Below are 23,177 nucleotides of genomic sequence, written 5' to 3' on the forward strand. Positions count from 1 at the left end.
CCCCCACTAACACAATTCCTCTACAAGGCCAATGGTGCCACTCCCTATTCTTCTAACGGGCCATTTTCATTCAAACCACCACATACATTCCTGATACCTTGTCTTGATACCAACTCAAGATGGACTGGGAACTAAAAGAAGCCTTCTTCCCTTTGGTTGCTTTTGTCTATGTGTATTGTCACAACTTCAAAAGAAATGAAGGGAACTGGAGAGATGACTCAGCAGTTAATAGCAATGATTGCACTTGTAGAAGACTTGGGTTCAGTTCCCAACACCTACATTGCAACGAATGACATCTGTAACTGCAGTTCCAGGAGATTCAACCCTTTGTTCTGGCCTCCAACAGCATCAGGCACACACAGACAAAACACATTCACCATTTTTTTTTTTACATTTTTAACATTTCATATAATATGCATACATTACTCTTATAATTAGGTGGAAAGACATTAAGAACCCCTAAAATTTCAAAGGAAAATGAATATTTATTCAGGTCCCAAATGGAGTTGTTTTATGCTCAGAACAAATATACAGAAAAACTGTCACACAGGAAAAGAGCAATTTACTTTATTACATCAAAAGGTAAGATCCATAACATAACCACACAAAGTCACACAACTGGAAATGCAACTACTCAACTATTATTAGAGAGAATAATGGTTCATGTCATTAATCAGCAAAGAATCAGACGTCAAAGCAGAATACAACTTTCATCTATTATTATAGGACTACAGACTTTCCTTTTTGGTATTATAGTTTTTAATATAGGTCTTTTGAATTTCTTTTCTAAGATTAATATGCTATCATAGCAAGAGTGAAAAAAAATGAAGCTGTTTTTGATGACTTGGCACTGAGAAACTAGCCTATGGGAATAGTTTGAAATACAGAAAAACACTACACTCACAAAATTGATCACAGCATCATTTGTAATACTGAAAATTTGGAAATAACATAAATTTCTAACAATTGAAAGAAGGTTGAGAAAATTATAATAAATCTATGTAATAACATATATTACAGGCAATATAAAATATATGCAAAAATCACTAGTAACCATACAAAATGTTTAGAGAAGAAGATAAGTACAGACGTATTATAAACAGAATAGAGGATCAAGAAATGTAAAACATTCATACCCCCAAAAGGATAAGATATGGCAATCTTAGAATAAAGCATTCTGACATTTTCTTGCCTTTTAAATGCATTTCTGCTTTCCAATTTTTGTATAATTAAACATATCAAACTCCTAATGAGGAAAAAATGCCTTTTAAAATGTAAAGCAAACACCAGATTTTCAAGATGTGTTCATTTCTCCCCATAATACAGTCTAGAGAGTTCTGACAGCCTCAGCCTCTAAGCAGGTGGGTAGGGAAGCCAGGCTATGAAGAATGGCCATGAAGGGGTTGGAGCAAAGAAGAGGGGACAAAGGCTTGAAGGACCAGGAAGGTAAGGACTGGCAAGGAGAGTCAGCCAAGGGAAGGGGTATTGTGGAGCCAGGGAAGACTCTGACTGCTCAGCGGAGGTCTTTCTAGACCCTTAGTAGGCACTGATGGTGTTCTTAAAGGGCAGGGGTCAAGAGGGATTTTAGGAAGACACATGGATTCTTCAAGGAACAGGGGAGGAAAAAGGAGGGGAGGTAAATTTCTTGGGAAGGAAAGAAAAGGACAGAGGCAATGGTGATGAGAGTGGAAGGAAGAAGCTGATGGCCATAGCAAACTCCCTACTCTATGCCTAAACCAAATATAGTTTGCATTGTGGGCAAATGCAGGACAGTAGGAACCTGCCAATCAGGGTGAACACATCAAGCTTGAATCCAGGGCATCTCTGTCCAGTCTGCTATGATGGGAAGGTTCTAAGTGTGAATTATAACGTACCAGAAATCTTTTAAATTATAAAAATGATGCTGAGTGGACATTATGAGAGCAACAAGGAAAGATGGGAGCAAAGCATCTGCAAAAGCCAGTTTCTGGACAACAGATAAATCTGGGGATCAGAAAAGATGAATGGGACCATCAATCCCAAACTAGCAATACAAACTGCTATTGCCAAGACAGTTAATTGCTCCAGAAAAAAAATGGACTATCCACCACTCTACTATAAGGCCAACTGGTAAAAACAACAATCTGTCTTTGAAATTTTACCGACTTCAAAGTAGTATCTTGACTTTTTGGTTACAATTCAATACATTATAGTAATTTAATCTAATAGCTATTTGCTATATTTTTTGTTTTAAAAACATTTACCTTGAGACACTGAGGCATTTTTAAGAAAATTACTGAAATTACTCATTTAAATACAAACCAAATACATAGACTGTTTATTTAAAAAGCTGTTGACTTATGGTAATTGTGCAGTTTTCACCATGTTAGAGTGACTGTAATAAAACAACCTTATCATTACTATATGCCATTCTAGTTACTTTCGTACTCAGGAAATACAGAACTACATTCTTAAAATTACTTATACCCTATTAGTGAAAAGTTTTCACAAGCCTCAAGATAATTTACATTTCATAAACATGTTTTCTTTAGCAAAAAGTAGACCACTTCCTGCCTCCAGGACACATGGATATCTGTAATTCTCTAAATAGGAATATGAATACAATTTTGAATAATTCAAATCATGGGACTAGTTCTATTTTAAATACTTTCATTGTGAATAACAGAGGTTTTAACATATAGACACTGAGTTCAAGAGCTGTAGTATTTACTAACAAATTGTTATTTGGGCCAGAGAGTACTGAAATAGTTAAGTGAATTTCCTAACTTTCACTATACTTTACTAAGCATTATGTATTATGTAATGACCATCACACGGGTATTTTACCTTGGATTCTAAAGTCTGTAGTCTTAGAAACTAAGTAATAATTCTAGAAGCAACTTGAATTTCACACTTGAGAAAGAAATGAATCCCATGTTAACATGCTTGACACACTGGGCTACTTAAGACATGGTTACTATCTAAAATGCACTAAATTCAACAGACAAATGATTTCTTGAGTACAATATTATGTCTGGCTAGCATGGTCTTTAGATATAAAGATATGATTACACCTTAGTTCACTTTGTACTTGTGTAGTAACGAAGCTATGGGAGCTTTTAAAACAAAAGTTTCAGCTTAGCCCAAATCCAATGGTGAATTCTAATTTAAGGACTACACGAAAAGGCCCGTCTACCACTTAATCCTAGGCCAGTTTGCTGATGTATGTTTTGATTGTTTCCCATTCAGGTTATGTCTAATACAATGGGTAGGAAAAGATAACCATGTCTCATGCCTCCTTTCACCATCCAGAAGGGGAAGGGGACACATATGTACCCTCTGAGGCTGGCAGAACTCAAGGTCTCAGTGAGCCGGGAAGACCTCCATGTTGGGAGTCATTATATACATTGTGATCCTGCAGTGGGTCAGAATCAACAAAATAGAGTTCCCCAGCATGGATATCAGAAAAGTTAGCCAGAAATTCACTAGGATTGAAGCCAACCCACACAGTATACCTATAGTCTATGGTACGTATGGAGTATCCCATGACCTTAATATCTTTTAAGCTTGGCTTGTCAGAATTCCACTGAGGGAAATCTGCAGGTCGGGGGTACTGACTATAGGCAATCAACTCCCGGGGATTACCAAACAAGTATGGATCCTCTTCCAAGTCATGGAGCTGCAAATGCTTCTGTAGATTCTGGCCTTCTCTGCACAGCTCAACATGAAAAGAAGGGACTGGGCACCGAGGAGGAACTGGCAGCCCTGCAAGTCCAGCAAGCGTGGGGAAGAGAGATACAAGTTCTACGAGGTCCTCGGTGTGCCTGCCTGAAACAGGAAGCAGCACAGTTACATGTAGTACACTACAGAAGCCAGAAAAAGCAGAAGCCTGTCTGAGCAGCGCCTGTTCCCCAGGTCATCTTCATACACAGCATGCATTTGTTTATAAGAGCAGCTTAGAAGTGCTACTTCAGGACTTTACTCTTCACTATGACATCCATCCAATGGACTAGCAGGAAGCAAAATTACAATGTTTCTGGCCAGCTAGAAGCATTTTTAAACTACTTAAATTTTAGAGCCAAATACTTGTTTCAGACACATGTAATCAATTAAAGCTCTATCTACTGTGTAAAAGTCCGTTGAAGATTACTCATTTCTAAGTGTTTGTACTTGATCCATATTTTACTTGTAACATGGTAAAATACACAAAACATGAACTTTCCAACCTTAACTATGTTTTAGTGGCAATACATGCATTCATATTGTATCATCATCGTCATCACTTCTACAACTCCTTGTATAGCTCTATCCCCACTACCTCAGAACATCACCATCACCAAACCAAATTGGAGTCATTTTTCTACTACCATCAACTGGTAATACTCATTCTACTTCCTAGCACTATGGATTTGACTACTAGAGATAGCTCACGTGAATGCTCTCACATAGTATTTAATCCTATGTGCCTCTGTGGTTCATTTGCACTTAACATAACGTGCTCAAGGTTCATCTATTCTATAGCATACACTAGAATTTCCTTCCTTTTGAAGAACGGATAATATTCTACTCTATGTGTATAACACACTGTGTATGTTAATGTGGGCTTTTCAGCAATGCAGGTGCTTCTGAGTAATCGGTGCCCCTGACGTGCAGTCCCGTTAGCAGCTCCATAAAACTCACTAACTGACTAAGTTGGACTTGGGTACAATTGTTCCTTTGATGTGTCATGGGTTCTCTTTCTTGGGGGAGTAAATGTGTGTGCATGTGTGAGCTGCATATCCATAGGAAAAGTCTCTCATACAAAAAAAACATCACTATGAAAGTAGAGAACAGTATGTGTACATCACTGAAAAAAAAGTGTTTATACTCAGTCTAGTCAAGGAGACTTAAGACTTTCGGACACTGGCACAGAAACACTACTCTGGTTATTTGTCAAGAGGAATCAAAGACGCAAGGAGGCAATTGGGTCATGTAAGGCCTTGATGTCCATTGTGAAGACATTTACTCGGTGTGATGGGAGCACAGGAGACTCCTGGGTAGGGCTGTAATTGGAGGTTTTATATTCCATTTTGACTTTCATCTTTGCAGTGCTAGGGATAGAAGCCAGGGCTTCAGTCCATTCTAGACATGAACTCCACCACTGAGATATATCTCTATTTCTGCTTTGAGTTTGAAAATGGTTACTTGCAATATTATGAGAAAGAAGACTCTAGAGAACCAAGGGACAAGCAAGGAGACTTCAGAAACTTGCTACAGCAGGAGGCTGGTGGCAGTGAGACTGAGAATGGGCAGAGACAGATTCTGAATGAGAGGACTATGCTTGCTGCTAGACTGCATAGCACATATGAAATAAAGAAAAAAAACATGAGTTGAAAAGACTCTGAACATTCTTTTTTCAGTACCAGGAATTGAACCTTGCATTCAATGCATACCTAGAGATTGAAATGGCATGCTAGACAAACACTGAACTACACCCTGAGCATGCAGTTTTGTTTTGGTCTGCTTGGGAGTGGTGGTTTCGGTTTTGTTTTTAGGTGAGTTCTCACTAAATTGCAGAGGCTGGCCTCACTTTGTATCTCAGACATGTTTTAAGCATGTGATTTTCATACCTCAGCCTCTGAGCAGCCATTATTACAAGTCTCTGTCTACAGGTATTTATTGGTTGGTTTGTTGATTGGTTGGCTGGTTGGTTTTTTGGTTTTTTAGTTTTGGGTTTTTTTTTTTTTTTTCTGGTTTGGAGACCTATGTGACAACTGCCATTTCTAAGGAAATGAATGTGTAAGGTAAGGATGAAGGTGACACAGTGTGAGTTTAGCTCTAGGCACATCAGACTGACTAGCCAAGTGGGACAAACTGTTTGAAATACAAATTGAGGTTCAGAGAAAAGACAAAGACTAGAGATTACATTTGGAAAACACTGAATGACACCACAATACAGGGATTTCTAATTTAGTGTCTTCCAACAAGTTTCAAAAAGGACTCTTACCTACCAGATTTGTCCCAACAATAAATAATTAAATACGCCTTGAAAGTGTTTAACTTTTCTCTTGGTGTTTAGAAAGAAACATAGAGCATGCAACATGTGTAAAAGAAGAAAGAAAACAAAAACACAAAAAGCTGGATGATATAAGGCAACTCAAAACTCCAGAAAGGCCAGAATGATGATCTAAACCTGAGATCAATTTACACAGCAGTGATCATAAAATGCAAGTCTCAGGTGGTAAAGATGGAGTCTGGGGCCAGCCAGTCCTGAAAGGGGGCAAGCTGGTATATCGCAGTTCACAGAAAAGCACTCTATAAAGAACAGCAGATAAAGTCAGAATACAACTCTTGAGAACCTACACCAGCCACCTCACACAAGCAGGAAGAGTACCTGTTTTTGAAATCAAAGTAAATGCCCTTCACTGCTGCGGAGTACAGAGCAAATTAACTGAACTTGTTTTAGTAGGTCAATGGGCTCCAAAATTGAAAATACTCCCCCAAAACTGCAAAGTCTCTCCCCAAAACAGGAGATATAAAACATGCACATGAAATATTCCACTTGTGTGTTAGGCAGACTTTGTCCCAGCAGTCTATAGCCACTTCCTCTAACGTCTGACATGCTGCTGTCACTTCTAAACAGCCCTCCCACCGCCGGAAGTCACATGCTCTTTTAAACCCCTAGAGTACCCAAGAGGTCCCCATGTACAGTGGCCATTCCTGTCAGCTCTGGTTCTGTCATGTATTCCCAACATAGAGCATGGGAGATGCTAAGAAATATATGCATAAAAAAACAGTATTAAGAATGAATTCCAACACAGCACAAAAAGGGATAGCTTGTTGTCTGATAAGGTAGTTCACATACAAAGCAAAGGTACTCTCATTGTTAGGCATTATTACTGCTGTCTGTTTATACCTGCATCCATCAATTCTGAGGCAGTACCAAAAGGGTCCTGGTAAGGAAAAAGCTTCTCGCCTGCTGCAGGAAGTGGGGCTGTCCTTCCAGGAACATAGAACATCAGGGGTACACGGGTAGTGACATCAAAGTTGCTGTATTTGGCCCATTCACCGTGTTCACCTAGGGCCCATCCTGGGCCATCAAAAGGCACATAATATAAAACAATGAGTAATTATACTATGCTTTGCTTACTTTAGATACCATTTTATTCCTCAGTGTAAAGACCAGAGGACACTAAACCTCATAACTTAAGGCAATCCCTCTAGAACTGTAAAGTGTGACTCACATAAATGCAAAGGCAGACAACTGTTCATAAAGAAACTTTCAAAAGGGACAACCTTAAACTCCTAAACTACAGTTTTGGAAAAAAAAAAAAACTATACTTTTTAAAAGTAATAAATTCACACACTGAATTTTATCTGCTTCAAGAGGCTCCCAATATACATGCTTCCTGTGCCAAGGTTGTCCATACTTTAGTGCCTATTAGGCACGTGCTCTACCACTCAGCTGCACTAAGCAACTCTTCCTGGATGATAGAAACCTGGAAGGCAGCCATTCCACTACTGTGCCCTCTATCAGGGGCTTCAGGTTCCTTTGTTTATTTCTTCAAGATTTATTTATTTATTTAATGTATGTGAGTATACTGTAGCTGTCTTTAGACACACCAGAAGAGGGCAACAGATCTCATTACAGATGGTTGTGAGCCACCATGTGGTTGCTGGGAATTGAACACAAGACTTCTGGAAGAGCAGTCAGTGCTCTTAACTAATGAGCCATCTCTCCAGCCCCTGGGCTTCAGGTTCTTAATACCAAGGATATCTTGATTTTTTATTATTTATTTTATATACATTGGTGATTTGCCTGCATGTGTTTCTTTGTGAGGGTATAGGATCCCCTGGAAATAGAGCTACAGAAAATTATGAGACAGCCATGTGGGAGTTAGAAATTGAACCCGGGTCCTCGGGAAGAGCAGCCGCTGCTCTTAAACACTGAGCCATTTCTCCAGCCTCTATCTTGATCTTTTACAAGACTTATCACATACATTCATATGTGAAGACAAAAAATAATAATAATACAAATTTTCAGCTCCAAGCAAGAAAAAGAAATCCTTAGCATTCATTTAAAGGCCCCAGTCCAAAAGATAGTGTAAATACTACAGGTTGGGAATCCTCAACCTGCTTATATATGAGCATACTTTAAAGACAAAAGTGTGGGATAATGATTGTCTGTGGAGAATTTCATGTTGTAAAACTACCAACTACCAAAAGCTTGAGTGAACTGAGGGCATACACCTGTAGTTTATTTCTCACAGTCACGTTTGCTGACTTTTGCCTGCAACTTTCCCTCTTCAGTCTCTAGATCATGCTGGAGCTACAAACGAGTGCCACAGCCATTAAGAGACTGTGGTCATGATGCTAGACAAATAGCTCAGTGGGTAAAGTGCTCGTTGCTCTTCCAAAGGACTGAGTTCAGTTCCCAGTACCTATGTCAGATGAGTCACAACTGCCTGAAATTCCATTCCAGCTGGTCTCTGCACACATAGCAGATACTTACTTACACACACACACACACACAGAGAGAGAGAAAGAGAGAGAGAGAGAGAGAGAGAGAGAGAGAGAGAGAGAGAGAGAAAATAAATTGGGACTGGAGAGATGGCTCAGCAGTTCAGAGAACTTCCTGCCCTTCCAGAGGACCGAAGTTGAGTCCTAGCACCGATATCAGACAGTTCACAACTGTCTATGGCTCCAGCATCAGAGGGTCTGAAGCCCTCTTTTGTCATCTGCAGGCACTGTTCTCATGTACACACACCAACACAGAGGTATATACATAATTTAAAAATAATAAAACATTTTTAAAATGTTAAGAGAGACAAAAAATCCTCTCTCACAAACAACTAAAATGCAGTACCTCCCTCCATTCTCACATATCCAAGATGGAGGTCCACAAACAACTAAGTTCCTCCTAAAAGCACCCCATGATCCTGGACTCAGAGCACCCCTATGCACATGGGAATTTTTCAAAGTGTCCTTTGCAGGATACTGAGATATTCAATTCACCAGTGCACTACAAAATGCTTACCGTGATCAGATGTGAAAGCAATAATTGTGTTGTGGGCTAGACGAAGATCATCCAAAGTACTCAAAAGATGCCCAACCTGAGTATCCAGATATGACACAGAAGCAAAGTAGCTCTGGCGGATTTTCCGCTGCAAATGAAAACAATTACAAAAATGAGAACAATTTTAATTACCTTAGCATACAAAATGAATAGCTACCTGAACAAGCATTTCTCCTAATCCCAAAATCTCCATTTATTGACTGATGCTGTTCTTAGTGTAAACCTAATGTTCCTTTTCCTACTGTCTGCAGCCCTTTGCCTACAGAGGCCAGACCAACAATCTGCAGAACCAAACTGACGTGTTTGAAATTTAATAAGCTTTTACTTTAGGATACAGATCATGGCAAATGGATGCAATTTACTGTTCCTTTCTGTCTACTCTGCACATTCTGGACAGCCCCTAGAAATGAACATGTAAACAGAAAATGATCACTTAATGCTTGTATACCCAGAGCCCCACATTCTCTGATCAGGGGTATGCCAAAGAAACTACTCAGCTCAATTCCAAGCCACAGGTGATTGAAAAACTAGAAATGGATTCCCTCCCAGCCACAGGTATCAGAAGTCCAAAATCAAGGTTTAGGGAACATCTCTGAAAGTTCTAGAGGTATCTGCATCCCCTGGCTTGCAGTGATCATTGTATGCTGTCTCCATCTGTTTCTGTCACTATCCTCCCTACCTGATACCTTTCTTATCAGGAAAACAGTCATGTTGCATTAGGGACTTGATTAGTATGACTACATCTTATCTTAGAGCAGGCTATAATTTGAGGTTTAAGGACCTCAACAGTTCAATATATCTTTTGGGGGAGACACAAATTAACCCCAAATAATGACCCTGAGTAAGCCTTTCCTCTGTTCACTTTCTTACCTAGCAAGAAGTGGAAATTGATTAACTTCATGAACCACTGTTAAGTTAGCTCATTTCTAACAAACTCTCAATGGGCAGAAGAACAAGAACAATGAAGGACTAAACCCAAAAGGACTGTTGGAACTGGTAGTCTATACCCATAAATAAAGGGGCCAAAAGCCCTTCCTGGATTAATTCCTCTATTATTGCTTATAACCCTTAAGGCAAAAGATTATTCTTCCTCTCCTACTAACCCTCAAGCAGTAATAAGCAAGATAACCACTTACAAGATCAGCTCCATCTTCTGCCTTCCTCAGGGCCCCTGCCTTATCAGATGGACATGTCAGCTGCTACTTGTCACTGCTAGGATAAGGACAGTCATAAGACTTGTCCCTTCATCCTATCGTTGTGACAAACATCTATGCTTATAGAAGAATTATGCTGAATTTCTGCCTCCATGTAGTTTTTAGTGAATAAACTTTTCAGTCTGGAGCATAGAGAACTTTTAGTTCTCTTAGGGATCAAGATACTTCCTGCCTATGTTAGTCATAGAAAGAAAGCAACAAAGTAGGCAGAATCCTCAGACCTGCTGAGCCACCTAGCTAATAAAGCTACAACTATAAATAAGTAAACATACATATCAGGAGGGCGAAGGTTGAGACACGGAGTGAGCCTTCAAGTTAGTTGGTTTGGATAAATGAGGGAAGACTTCTCAGAGGAGTTCCCATGGCTATCACCCAAACGTGGCCAAGATGCTCTAAAGCAACAGTTATGCATACAACAGAGTGAAGTTACAGAAGAACAGGGTACGTTCAGAGCTATGTAATGACATAGGAAGGCAGACAAGAAATAGCAGCTTAGATGACATAGACTTGGAAGCTCTTCAAAGGAGGAAAAGTCCCAGGCTATAGACCAAGAAGCTTTTTCAAGACATAAAAGTAAGACAATATAGGCTACAAGTTAGCAAAAGTCTTGTGGCAACCACAGGGCAGATTCTAGGACGATTGCTGGCACCTAGGAAGAATTCAGAATGCGGAAAAGTACTGTGTATGGACCTGTAATCCTGGCACTTGGAAAGCTGAAGCAGGATCATCATGTAGTTTTGTTTAGCTGGGACTATAGTAAAAACCTGTCTAAAGAAATAAATAGAAAAATTTAAAAAAGCAAAATGTACTGCAGTTGTCCAGAAAGATGTGTTCAGAGAACAGGGCAGACCTAAGAGAAACATGGGGACATCAATCAGGTATGCATACAGGCACAAAGTGTCACAGGGAGATGAGAAAGCCAAGGGTGACAAAAGTTCACAGTCGGCAACAAAACAGCCTGATTTGATACCATGTGATAGAAGGGGACAGAGTGGAGAAGGAGCAAAGGCAGAGTAGGGGTGGAGGCCTGGCCATGTGGGACAGAACAGGGGTCTCCATGATCATCTGTCTGGGACTGGCTCACAGAAAGTCAGATGTGTATCTGAAACTCAGGAGAGATGCCTAGGCTGAAGGAATAATTTCTGGATCAATCTAACAACAGGCTAACCAGGTAGAATGGGAAGACTGGCCAATTGGGGGGGGGGAGGGGCTGAAATTGATCAGGGAACAATACCTAAGTATAGGACTTTAAAAGGCAGCCCGGTTTCTGGTTGAGCACAGGCTAGAAACCCCCGGAGACCCCAGGCAATCCTAAGGGCCCCAGGAGGGACCACAGGTGACCCTAAGGGACAGCAGGTGTTTCACCATGCCCCCAGACTCCAGGCTCCTGACACAAGGCTGCAGCCCTCCATAGATTTGTGTCTTTTAGCCAAGTAAGGACAATGCCTCTACTAGCCCCTCCACAGGTAGAAGGCGTGACCACAGTCCACGTAGGCTCAAGACAGAGCTCCATATTAATGAGGTACCTAAAGGCCACAAGGGCTTAGCCAATTAAGCTTTCCTTCCCAGACACTCCTCCCTGCAAAAGGTATTTAACCTTAGGCCCGTCCTCAAACAGGGTACGGTTTCTCATCTACTTTCCGCCATGACAATAAAAGCCTTAAAACCATGGACTGCTTCTTTTCACCGGATTCACCATGAGGAACAATGGAACAGGCCTTCACCTACAGAGCCGCTGTCTAATCTACCACAGATGACCTCTCTGTGTTCCCAGCCACGGTGATCACCAACCCAAGCCAGCTGCCTGTGACAAGCTCAGCCAAACCACAGAGACAAGCCAAGGACTCTCCCCGTGGGGCACAGCTGGAGCTTCTCTTCCCCTCACCCCTTTGGCCCTGGGCCAGTCCACCCCGTGGGCCCCCACTTCTGTTCTCAGCTCTTTTGTGGCTTCCAGCAACAACTGGGTACCCAAGAGCCTAAGAAACAGTCATTCCCAGGCCCCCCTGCAGGCCCGGGGACCTCCCACCCAGCTAGCTCCCACTCCCCCTCCCAGACCAGACTGTCCCCCCCAACCCCGGACCAAGATCCTGCTGCTTCACAAAGCCCGACTCCCACCTGGCACCAATGTGGGATGAGCACAGTGAAACTTCCCTCCCGTCCTGCCTCCCTGAGCTACCCTAGCCCCATAGAGGGGCAGCTGCGGGACCCCCACCATTAACCCAACACTAAGTGGGAAGTATAGGAGGGCTTTGTTATGCATGCTGAAATAGAAGAAGAGCAGAAAGGTTGACAAGGAAGCCCAGGAGTTGGACAGCTTAGGTTAGATTAGAGAAAGTGGCACCAAGCTTGGGTGGGGCAGAGACTTAAAAGATAGAATTTGCCAACAAAGTCAATGTCTGCCACAGTGAGAACTCTTAGTGATCCAGGGAGACAAAAGCCCATGCAGAGAAAGATGTCAAACAAACAGACCAGGAAGATCATGGATATAGCCAGAATAGGGTACACTTCATTACCTTCCAACAGTAGTTGATGGAGCAGAGAAGCAAATAGAAGAAGAGAGAACATAGCAGATGTATGAGACATGGTATAAAGGGACATGAGCAGAAAAAGATGCTGCAGAGAACATCAGTAGGAATAGGCCTCACCAAACAAGCAAAGAACTCCACTGGGCAGCTGAGAGCCTATGCTTAGCAGCTCCAGAGATTCTCTCCAGCAGTTCTCACAGCTGGACTGCCTCATGATTAGAATACTGCAAATGCAACAACTGTGCTGAGAAGAACGTAAGAACAAGGAGAGTCAGGCTATAGGGCCTCCCTCCCAAGACACAGTGGGAAGAAAGGTAACGAGAATGTCACGTAAGTAAAACAACAACAAAAGTTAAAACAAAACTTGTGAACAGACAAAAGCAAGCATGGAAGTTTGAAGTTCTAGGTCCATGGGGCTAAAGCAGCTCCACTTGGCACCAGCTCCATGTCCCACCAAGTTGCAGAGCAGTTTCTTTATCTAACAACATTGAGGTTTTCATCCAGCCAGAACATGCAAATGCTTAGAGCCCTCCCTGGCACCTAGTCTATTATAGAGGGGCATTTTAACTCCCTGTCACTAATGAAATAGGTATAGGCCTAAAGCTGCAGTTCAAACCATCTTGTTGTCAGACAACAAGGCAGAAATAGGAAGTTAGTTGGCAACATGGCCCACGTGTTGCTTTCCAAGCTCTCTACTTGCCATTTCAAACTCAGGAATCACACAGTTGTGAGGAATTTACATACCTCACCCTGATCTTTGGCTGTGCAAACTCGGGGCCAAAGAGCTTTGGACAATGAACGAGATACATTTAAGTGTTAGACTTGCTTCATTTTAAAATCTATTCTCTATTATTATTATTATTCTCTATTATATGTATCTATTATACATTTTAAAATCTATTCTACTAACTCAGTAGTTTGGTTGTCAAACTACTGAGTGCATCACAACAATCTGATACGCTTTCTAAGGAAATGTGGTTTCTTTGGCCTCATCTTCAGCTCTAGGGCCGGAATAGTTCAGTAGTAGGGTACTTGCCGAATGTATGTGAGGCCCTAGGTTCAACCAATAGTACTGCAAAAAATAAAACAAGAAGAAAATAGGAAGGGAAATGGAGAGAGAGAGAGAGAGAGAGAGAGAGAGAGAGCAAGCAAGAGAGAGAGAGAGAAAAAAAAAGTAGGGAGGGAGGGAGAGAGGGAGGGTCCATATGCATAGGTGGGCCAGAACTCTGTACATTTAACAAGTCTGCCTAGCAAATCAGATACAGACAGTGCCAGGAACAGACTCTTTTAGTCACTACGACCTGCTTCAGCACTTATGTCCTAAGACTTCAGAAAGAATATGGCTCTGCATGTCTGTTTTACTCACCAGAGAAAGGCTGAGGGATGAGGAAAGGACCCAACATAACTGAATGACTAACTGAGAGCAAAGAGATATCACATATCGCAGCTGACAGCACTGGCCATGATACTCCACCTACCTCTGTACCAAAGCTCAGCTCACTCAAGTCACCCCAAGAGTGCCAGGTGCACTTTAGGCTTTCCCACAGAGGAAATGAAAGCACCATCAAACAAAGGATCCTGGGCTTCTACATAACTACAAACATCCCAACTGAGACCAATATTAATTCCTCATGGGCTGGGGGGGGGGGGGTGGTCACCCAAACTACATCCAATCCCTGTGCCTGCTTATATAGCAAGTCTAACTGCTACCTTCTTAGGAAGCTAAGGTACTAGTAAGGAAACTTGATCTGCGCAGCACTTCCCATGTCCATAAATATTAATAGAAATACACAGCTCAGAAAAAAATCATAAGGAAGGGTTTTGTTTGTTTTGTCTTTTTGAAACAAGATCTTACTATTTAGTCCAAACTGGCCTTGAGCTCATTATTTCAACAGGCTGGCGTTGAACTTAAAAGTTGCCTCACCAATGGTAACACAATCAGTGCCTGACATATCCCCCAAGCATACCACTAGTACCTGAAAATCCTCAGGAATTGGTCCATAGGGAACACTGATGTTTAAGGCTTGGACATCTTCCCGCTCCCTGATGTCCATCCAGGGGCTGTAGGCTACAGGTGGTAGGCTGTCAGGAACATGGGGATCAGGAGCCAGGGTTATGTTTTCCAAGGGATACAACTTCTGAAATTCCTAGGACAAAACATACAAAGCCACAATGTTGCTAGTTATTTGGTAAAAGCACAAGGTTGTGTTTTCTGAAAGCCTCTAATCCATTTCCTTGGTGTTTGCTTCCTAGGTACTTACCTGCCTCACCTGCTCTATGTCTTATAGATCTGAAAGCAACAAAATCCAAAAACATGTCTCTGACAATTACAGCAACAACTGTTCTCTCCTCCTGCTTCCCACCTTACTTCCAACATACAAAGGCGGGTGTGAAGCACAGTGGGTTCCCAAAACCTCCCGAAGCTTTAGTGAGTCAGGAGAACTCACAGGACTTAGCAAAAGGCCCCATTTACTAGAGTGTAAAGATTTCAAACCCAATCAGGAAAAAAACAGTGAAGGAAAATCTGGAGAAAACCAATGACCAGCTTCAGAGTCCTTTTCCTGGAATTTCCCATGCACATACTGTCCCAGCCAGATGAAAGACAGTACATGGAAAATGCTGCCAATGGTGAAGCTCAATAAAACTGCAGCACCTAGTTTTGATGCAGGTCTCATCATGTAGCCATCCTGCCTCGACCATAAAATTTTAGGCTTCCATAAGAAAATCAGTGATTCAGCATGTACCATGTGTGCCAAAACTACTTAGGCACTCCCAAATCAAGGTTCCTAGTTTCTAGACAAGGGCCAGTATTATAAGCAGACTTCTGAAAGGCTTGCAAGCTAGACAGCTTTGTGAACTCTTTTCTACATGGAAGCAGAAGAGGCTGGATGTCACAAGCTTTTTTCCAAAGATGCAGAGAGCTCCTGCTATGAGGGCAAAATCTACAAGGTTCATCTAAGAAGCCTACAACATCAAAGGGTATACTTCCCAGTCTGTACTCTCACTTATAACTAAGAGATATTCTTTTTAAAGTGAAAATACTGCACTACTCAGGCCCAGAAAAAAGAAAGCAGAGAAAACCTGGAAACAATTATTAAAAAGGATTATACATTCTAAATGATATAGAGAAGCATAGATTTGAAGTAGCCATAAGCAATTCTGTCTCCTGTGCCCATGGAGTCTAATGTTACAGCCTTAGGGAGGACTGACAGTTGGGAAAGAGGGCTTCAGGTTTCCTGAGATTATCTTCCAAAGAGCATTCATCCCATTTGGCTCCTGGTGGCTTTGCATCACCTCTGTACAACATCATTGTGTAATCCCATGTACATGATGAGTTCAAACAAAAAAAGCACACCCCCAGTGGAGGATATTTCTCATTTCTTACAAGATTCTTTTTGGTTTTTTGGTATCTTTCAAGACAAGGTTTCCCTGTGTAGCATGGTTGTGGAACCTTCTATGTAGACTAGACTGGCCTTGAACTCACAGACATCTGCCTGCCTCCATGCACCACCACCAACCGGCTTCCTCCAAAACTCTTTACATGTCCTAAGAGTACCTCTTGGTTTTGAACTATGATTACCATCATTCCAAGTACACTAGTAAGCATCAGGCATCCTGGTAGGTTATGAACACCTTCAATATGCAAATGCCTCTCTGATGAATAATTAATACAGATATAGTAGCAGCTCTACCTTGGGGTATCTGAAGGGGATGTGTGGCTTGTGATACCCAACCGCCAGGAAGAAAGGACTGACTGATGTTTTCATCTTTTCCAACAATCGAATGGCTTCTTCTGTGCTCTGTTTGTCAGGCAAGGTACCCTCAGGCACATCTGCCACATCCACAGGACAAAGCAGGTTGGCGTGGAGTTTTCCATCTTGTCCCTTACATGTCTTTCAAAAAATACAACAAAATACATAACATTCTATTAAATTCAATAAACAGAAATCCTGACAGATATACGCTGAATGAACAGCACCAGCCCTCATGTTAAAGTCACTCAGTGAACAGCAATATTGAAAGCAGAACTGAATCAGCAAAGGATTTGTCCTCTCTCCAGATGGGGCAAAAGCCACACGACACTCAGTTTACTGCTGTGAATTGTATCTCCAGACCATAACTAATTAAAGGATACCCAAATAAAACATCAAAAGGATATCAAAAGGATACGATCCTTAGCACAGAACTTTATCCAGAGTGAGTATCACAATTCCATTAAGTGAACTGATCATACTACTGCTTAAAGTCAAGGTTTAAATTCATTACCTGTGTATGTGTACATGTTTATGTGAGTGCCACTGCACATGTAGGAGTGTACACGAAAAGCAGAGGTCAACCTCAGTTGTCCCTCAAAAGCTACTCATCTTGTGTTCTGAGGCCGGCTGGGCAGCAAGCTACAGGGAGCTGCTTGTGTCCCCAACACCGGCTTCTTGATGGGTACTAGGAATTGAGCTTGGATCCTCATGCTTCCAGAGTGAGTACATTACTGAGTGAGCTGTGACCATGACCCAACATAAGGTTTTAGAATGAGAAATACCCCAATCAGCCAGGTGTGGTGGCCTATGCCTCTAATTCCAGCAGCATGAGGGAAGCTGAGACAAGAGGATTCCAAGTCTGAGGCCAGGCCTGGGCTTCAGAGAAAGTTCCAAACCAGCCTGTCTAGGCCATGTAGTAAAACATTGTAAAACAAATTAACCTCACAAAAAGGTACTCATTATGCTCATCAAAGCAATCACTAAAGACACTAATGCTTGCCTCTATAAGACATCACTAAAAGTAAAAGCTACAAACATAGCATAACCAGCTTAGAAGAAAGTGCAATATATTTAATAGTTCATTTGCTAGACAAGACAGTGCTTCCTTGGCCCTTGTACAGACCTACCTTAGTGTTTTCATACTTCTCTGAGGATGGATGATAAGGTGGAAAAGACCAGCTATATGGATAATCATCACTGTGATTAGAAGATATACCTTAAAGGGGAAAAGAAAATTATTAAATAAAATATGAAAGATCTTTCAATACCCTACTACCAAATTAAAATTGAACAACTATGCAAGTAGCTCCTCCCCTCTTTGGGCCTCAGTTTCCTCACCTATAGAATCAGAACCTCAAGATAGATAATGTTTCCATTAAGATCAATTGCCCATGATTTTAGTAATGAGCATCTAACTTCCCAATTACTAAGCCTTGGAAGTTAGCAATCTGTAAGAAACAGAGAACCTTATCCCTAAATCTATTCATCAGGAAGAGATCAAGGAACAGCAGACAGGCCTTGCTTGGTTTCACTTCCCAAAGTATAATAATCTCTTCTCTAGAAAATACTCACTTCCCTCCAGATGTCCTCAGGCAAGCCATGCTGTACCAACTAGGAAGTTCAACTGATAATCAGCTTTCAGCCACACAATATGATTTCTGACAGATTATTTTCAAGACTGGGCCTGCTTTTTAAAAATTGACTGCTATTTTCAACCTGGACTGCCACCTAGGTTCCAGAAGAAAGTTCCTGAGCCTGTTGGTTATAATGATGTACAAAGAGCTCTTGGAGACACCCATGCTATCTCCTTTGGTGAGAAGTACCATCATGTCCACAGCTCTAGCATTTGAACACACATGGATGCTCCCACTAGCATGCTCCCTTGGTTGGACATCAAGAAAACTACAGCCCCAGCATCACAGATAAGGAATGTGAGACTCAAAGAAGAAGATAAACTATTAGCCAAAGTCAGCCACGTGGCTAAGAAGTGGCAGCACTTAGACCATGACCAGATGCCCACATCCCTAATGCTATTTCCCAGTGAAGTCAAGTCTGCTTCCACAGATGCTTACATCAGTGAAAAGCCTGAAGCCTGATTGTTATGCCAGACTACTATGCTGTCATTAAAAATGAAATTTTGAGGAGTGTAATATAATGGGAAATATTTACTATCACTCATGGTGTAAAATTATAAAACTAACATAACCACAAATCAGAAAAATACTATGTCCAGAAAAACAAGGATTTTTTTGTTTGCCACATTAAACACAGCTTTCCTCAGGGTGGTGCAATTACTCATCTACATTCTTCGGTTTCTTAAAATTCTCGAAATCAAGAAATCATGTGATCCTATTATCTGTTTTAAAGTGTTGTTTATGCTTCATTTAGGAAGTAAATAACTACTTTATCAGTTAGTATTCAAAGTCAGACTTTGACAGCCAGCTGACTTCCTCTTTCTGACATTACTCACAGAGAATGCAGTAGCTTTCCCCAAGCTGTAGCCCATACTTGGACATCAAGTACACACAGTACCTGTGGCCATTTGAGGTCCTCAGATGAAGTTGCCTCACCCCCAAACTTTACAGATGGGCATCCTGCAAGGCCCAGAGTTTTAAGAATCACCCTGAGGTCAGGCCCAGAGTTGAACTGATACCAAACCTGCCTCTCCAACAGCAGCTACATGAGTCTGACGACATCAGTCCAACTTCTAAAAGGAAACCAGTTTATTTCTATTCTTTTTCATTTAGAATGTGAACATGAAACTAGGTTAATGAAATGTTTTGTTTTGTTTTGTTTTGTTGTTTTTCATAGAATGGCATCAGTGAACACAAGTTACCTAAGCCTGTCAGAGGAAAGACCACTCACTACAAGGATAGTCCCAACCCAGTATTCAGGCACAGAAACAGAGAGCCTAGGCTTTAGTAATTGAACAGTACCAGGGTGAAAGACTTTCCCAACCGACATGGTCACGTAGCCATTCTCTTTGAAGTATTGGGGGATGGTGGAAAAATTTCCAGAGTGTATCCTCCAGTAGGAATTGAAGTCATACAGGCGGGTGGTATCAGGCCTCCTCCCAGTGAGGAAGGACACTCGACTTGGTGCACACACTGCTTGCTGTTAGGGAGCAGAAGCAAATGTCAACAACGTCACAGCCAAATGTGTCTGCAGTCTTCAAGGTAACTAAGCAACCTCCCCAGATCCTCAGCAACAGCCTGGCAGCTGAGTCATGTAGATGTCAAAGCCAACCCGTGGGATGTGGGCCTCACCCAGGTACTAGAGACTGCTGTCTTCCCAGCAAAGGAAGACAGTAAGAAGGCACTCAAAACAGCAATTGTATGTGTTTTCTTAGGTACCCAGAAAGGGTGATGCTCTAGAAGAGTAGCCCTGAAAAAGGGGTTCAGAGAGGACAACTGTCATGGATAGGGACTGACTCATAGCCAGTTGGCAGACCCATAGTTTGGCTTTTTTAGCTCCCGTCAATTCCTGTTTCTAGCTGAAAGCTAGCCAAGCCTGTCTTAAGCATGTTAGGGCCACGGCATTGTCTCCACCCAAGGAAAAGGGGAAACCCTGCAAATGCAACCTTCCTTGTCAGTGGAGACCAGGCTTGCCTAGGCCTTCATTTTCTTTCTTTTTTTTCCTTTCCTTTTTTTATTGGATATTTTACTTATTTACATTTCAGATGTCATCCCCTTTCCCCATTTCCCCTGCTTGGAACCCTGCTATCCCATCCCCCGTCCTCAACCTAGAACTGACCTTAATACTTGCATGTAATTAAAATGGTATAATTTTCTAAGCTCTGCTTTCCTCTTTCAAGGTCTCTAGAGCAGCAACACGCATCTCCCTAATGTGTATACAGAAAGAGGCATATACCCGCATCTAAAGGTCTGAGACATACCTGAGCAAAGGCATTCTGAAACAGAATGCTATGGGATGCCAGCTGGTCAATGTTTGGGGACCTCACTAGTTTATCTCCATAACAGCCCAGAGAGGGGCGGAGATCATCCACGATGATTAGAAGGATATTCAAAGCATCTGCACAGGAGGGAGGGGCTTTGGTTATATCACATGCACTGACATTGAAATCCCCCCTCCCTAGGGCAATGAGAGGATCAAAACTAGCCCCTGACCCTTAACAGTCCATGCAGAAAAGGGGTCACAAGGGTGGGATTGGAGTACACAAAAGCCCTAATCCAAGGTGAGGGTCTTATATTTCAGTCATGTCCCCATATCTAGGTGAAGAAGAGACAAAGGCAGAGACAGAGATGGGAGGCGGATCAAAGAATGAAGGAAGGAATAGAAGACAGATGAAAAGATAAATAGATGATAAAATGAAGGAAGGAATAGAAGACAGATGAAAAGATAAATAGATGATAAAATGAAGGAAGGGTGGATAGAAGACAAGAAGCAGAAAGGAAAGGGGGAGTGGAAGGAAGGGTAAAAAAGGAAAATGGGCAGATGGAGAGGAAAGAACTGTTAAGAGAGATGAAGTCTGCGTCAGTGGATGGCTCCCCACCCATGTGTATATGGGCAGTCAGTACAAACTGGACTCGGGGTTATAAAATCAAAAAAAGCGAATGAAGTTGGGAATGAGCAGTGGGGATGTTATAAAATGCATTTATGAAATCCTCAAAAATTAATGAAAAAAGATGATGGAAAAAACATGAAAGGATGGGGAGGGGTAGGAAGGAGGAATGGATGAATGAAAGATAAATTCGGGCTGAATAGAAGGAAGGTAGGAAAGATGGATAGAGGATGGGGAGGAGTGAAAATGTGGGGGAAAGGGATGAAGGAAGGATGAAAAAAGAAGATAGAATGGATGGAAGAAGAAAAATTAACCGGGACAGAGACAAGGCTGAAAAAGGCAAGGAACAAGGAATTGGCACCTGTAGCGGAGTTGTGCGTTGTGGACTCCAGGGCGATGCAGAAGGAACCTAGCAAGAAGCTGAAGCTAAGCTGGAGCCAGGTAGGCGGCGGCGGCGGCGACATTTCTGCCTCTGCGCAGCCTTGCTAGAATGTGGCGTCAGCCTACAGCGGGACCATTAGGAAGCTGTACCCACCACCTCCGCCGCCGCCGCCGCCGCCGCCACTGCTGCCGCTGCCACCGCTGCTGCCGCCGCCGCTGTCGCCACCACCACCACCACAGAAGCAATCAGAAGACTGCGCGACACCACCACCACCACCGCCTCGGGCCCAAAGGCCCAGGCACTGGCCGGAGGGTGAACGCGCTTGCGCAACTCTCTTCTGCTCCTCCTTCTGGGGGTGGAGCCTGATGGCGCCGGAAGTCTGTGCAGGATCAGTCACAGTGGGCGGAACCTTAACCGGAAACACTGCTGCTGTGGCTGTCCCAGCGTATGTTTTACAGTAGACAGTGGTGACTGGAGGCTCGATGTTCCAAAGGTTTTGCTAATGAACTAGCTTTTTGCCTCTTTGCCTTTGATAGTTCTGTGCCTTGTACCTGGAACTCCTGCACTGCCCTTATATCCTCTATACATGTTAATTTTCCAGTCCATTCTCCAAAGAAGCCCTTTGCAAACTTCCATTTTATACCGAAAAAGATCTCTTTTCCTCTTTATTGATTCAACAAATCCTTATTAAACACTGCATGCACACACACAAACACAGGCTCACAAGTACATGTACACCGGGCATTGTTGGCAGTGCTGGAGTTCTCAGTTCCTTCTCTGTTTGAGCTTAAAATAAACTAGGAGAATGTGCCTGAACAAAATAAAGCTGGGGAGTGCCTTATTATTTTCTATGAGGTGGTTTAGTCAGAACCTCACTAATAAAAGTGATAGTTGAATAAAGAATCAATCCAACTGATGTCTGTAAAAAGAGAGAACGAAAATTATGCAAGAGATAGTAGACAGTGATGCTGGCTGGAACCAGCCAGAAAAAAATTCTGGAGAGAAGAGATGGGCACAGTGAGTGGGAGTCAGACTCCTGTGGCAACAATTGTCCACTGCTCATTTTTGACTGAAGATCAAGAAGGGTACACTATGTCTTCTTTCTACCTAATGGAGCTTGGAAAACTAGACCCTCTATTGATGAGTCACACTTAATCCCCCACCCATAAAATAATCTAGCACAATGTCAAACATACAGATGAAAGTTTTGTATTTGTTATTGCAAAAATATTGGTATTGTGGCATCTTACCTTCTAGGCAACATGTTAAAACTAAAGGCAATAGTTTCTTCTCATATCAATACTATGTGCTACTAATATCCTCATTAATGTTCAAAACTGAAAATCATGAAAAACTAAATTTCTTGAACAAAGGCATTAATCCAGAAAATGTGGGGCAGTGTTGCATGGGATTCCTACTTCTAAAAGTGTTTGTGGTTCTTTGTCAGACTCTTTTCAACTTCACAAACAAGGTCTCTGAGCACCCTCACATCCAGGCTTAGGGTAGGAGGAAACATAGTGAATAAGACCATGGAAGACACCTTCTGTGTTTTCCACAATTATGGCCATGGTTCAGATCCAAACAGAAACATAACTGAGGCTCATCTTGCATTACAACCAGAGAGACTTGGAAGCCAAGACACAGAAGTGGATGGCAATGGTGACCACAGAAGAAATGACTTCAAATGTAAGGGATGTACACAGTCTGGTTTAAGGAAAACAACATGGCTCGCTTGGCTGTAGACT

General features: G+C 42.1%; 1 protein-coding gene across 2 annotated transcripts; it reads right to left on the reverse strand.

Annotated features, from left to right (window-relative positions):
• Window positions 1-545: 545 nt before the first annotated feature.
• On the reverse strand, window positions 546-21,783 carry Ids (iduronate 2-sulfatase). 2 transcript variants are annotated; one of them, XM_034485125.1, is made up of 9 exons: window positions 21,412-21,783; window positions 20,424-20,560; window positions 19,465-19,642; window positions 17,656-17,744; window positions 16,466-16,666; window positions 14,750-14,920; window positions 8,996-9,122; window positions 6,875-7,048; window positions 546-3,807 (listed from the first exon to the last, which is right to left on the reverse strand). In XM_034485125.1, exons 1-9 carry the CDS (start codon window positions 21,512-21,514, stop codon window positions 3,335-3,337), a joined length of 1,653 nt encoding a protein of 550 aa, XP_034341016.1. In that variant the 5' UTR covers window positions 21,515-21,783; the 3' UTR covers window positions 546-3,334. The 2 variants fall into 2 exon arrangements, with proteins under 2 accessions (XP_034341016.1, XP_076774613.1); XM_076918498.1 differs by having other exon boundaries at window positions 21,586-21,753.
• Between the last annotated feature and the right edge of the window lie 1,394 nt (window positions 21,784-23,177).

Source organism: Arvicanthis niloticus, chromosome X, assembly GCF_011762505.2.
Source record: "Arvicanthis niloticus isolate mArvNil1 chromosome X, mArvNil1.pat.X, whole genome shotgun sequence".
NCBI lineage: Eukaryota > Metazoa > Chordata > Mammalia > Rodentia > Muridae > Arvicanthis > Arvicanthis niloticus.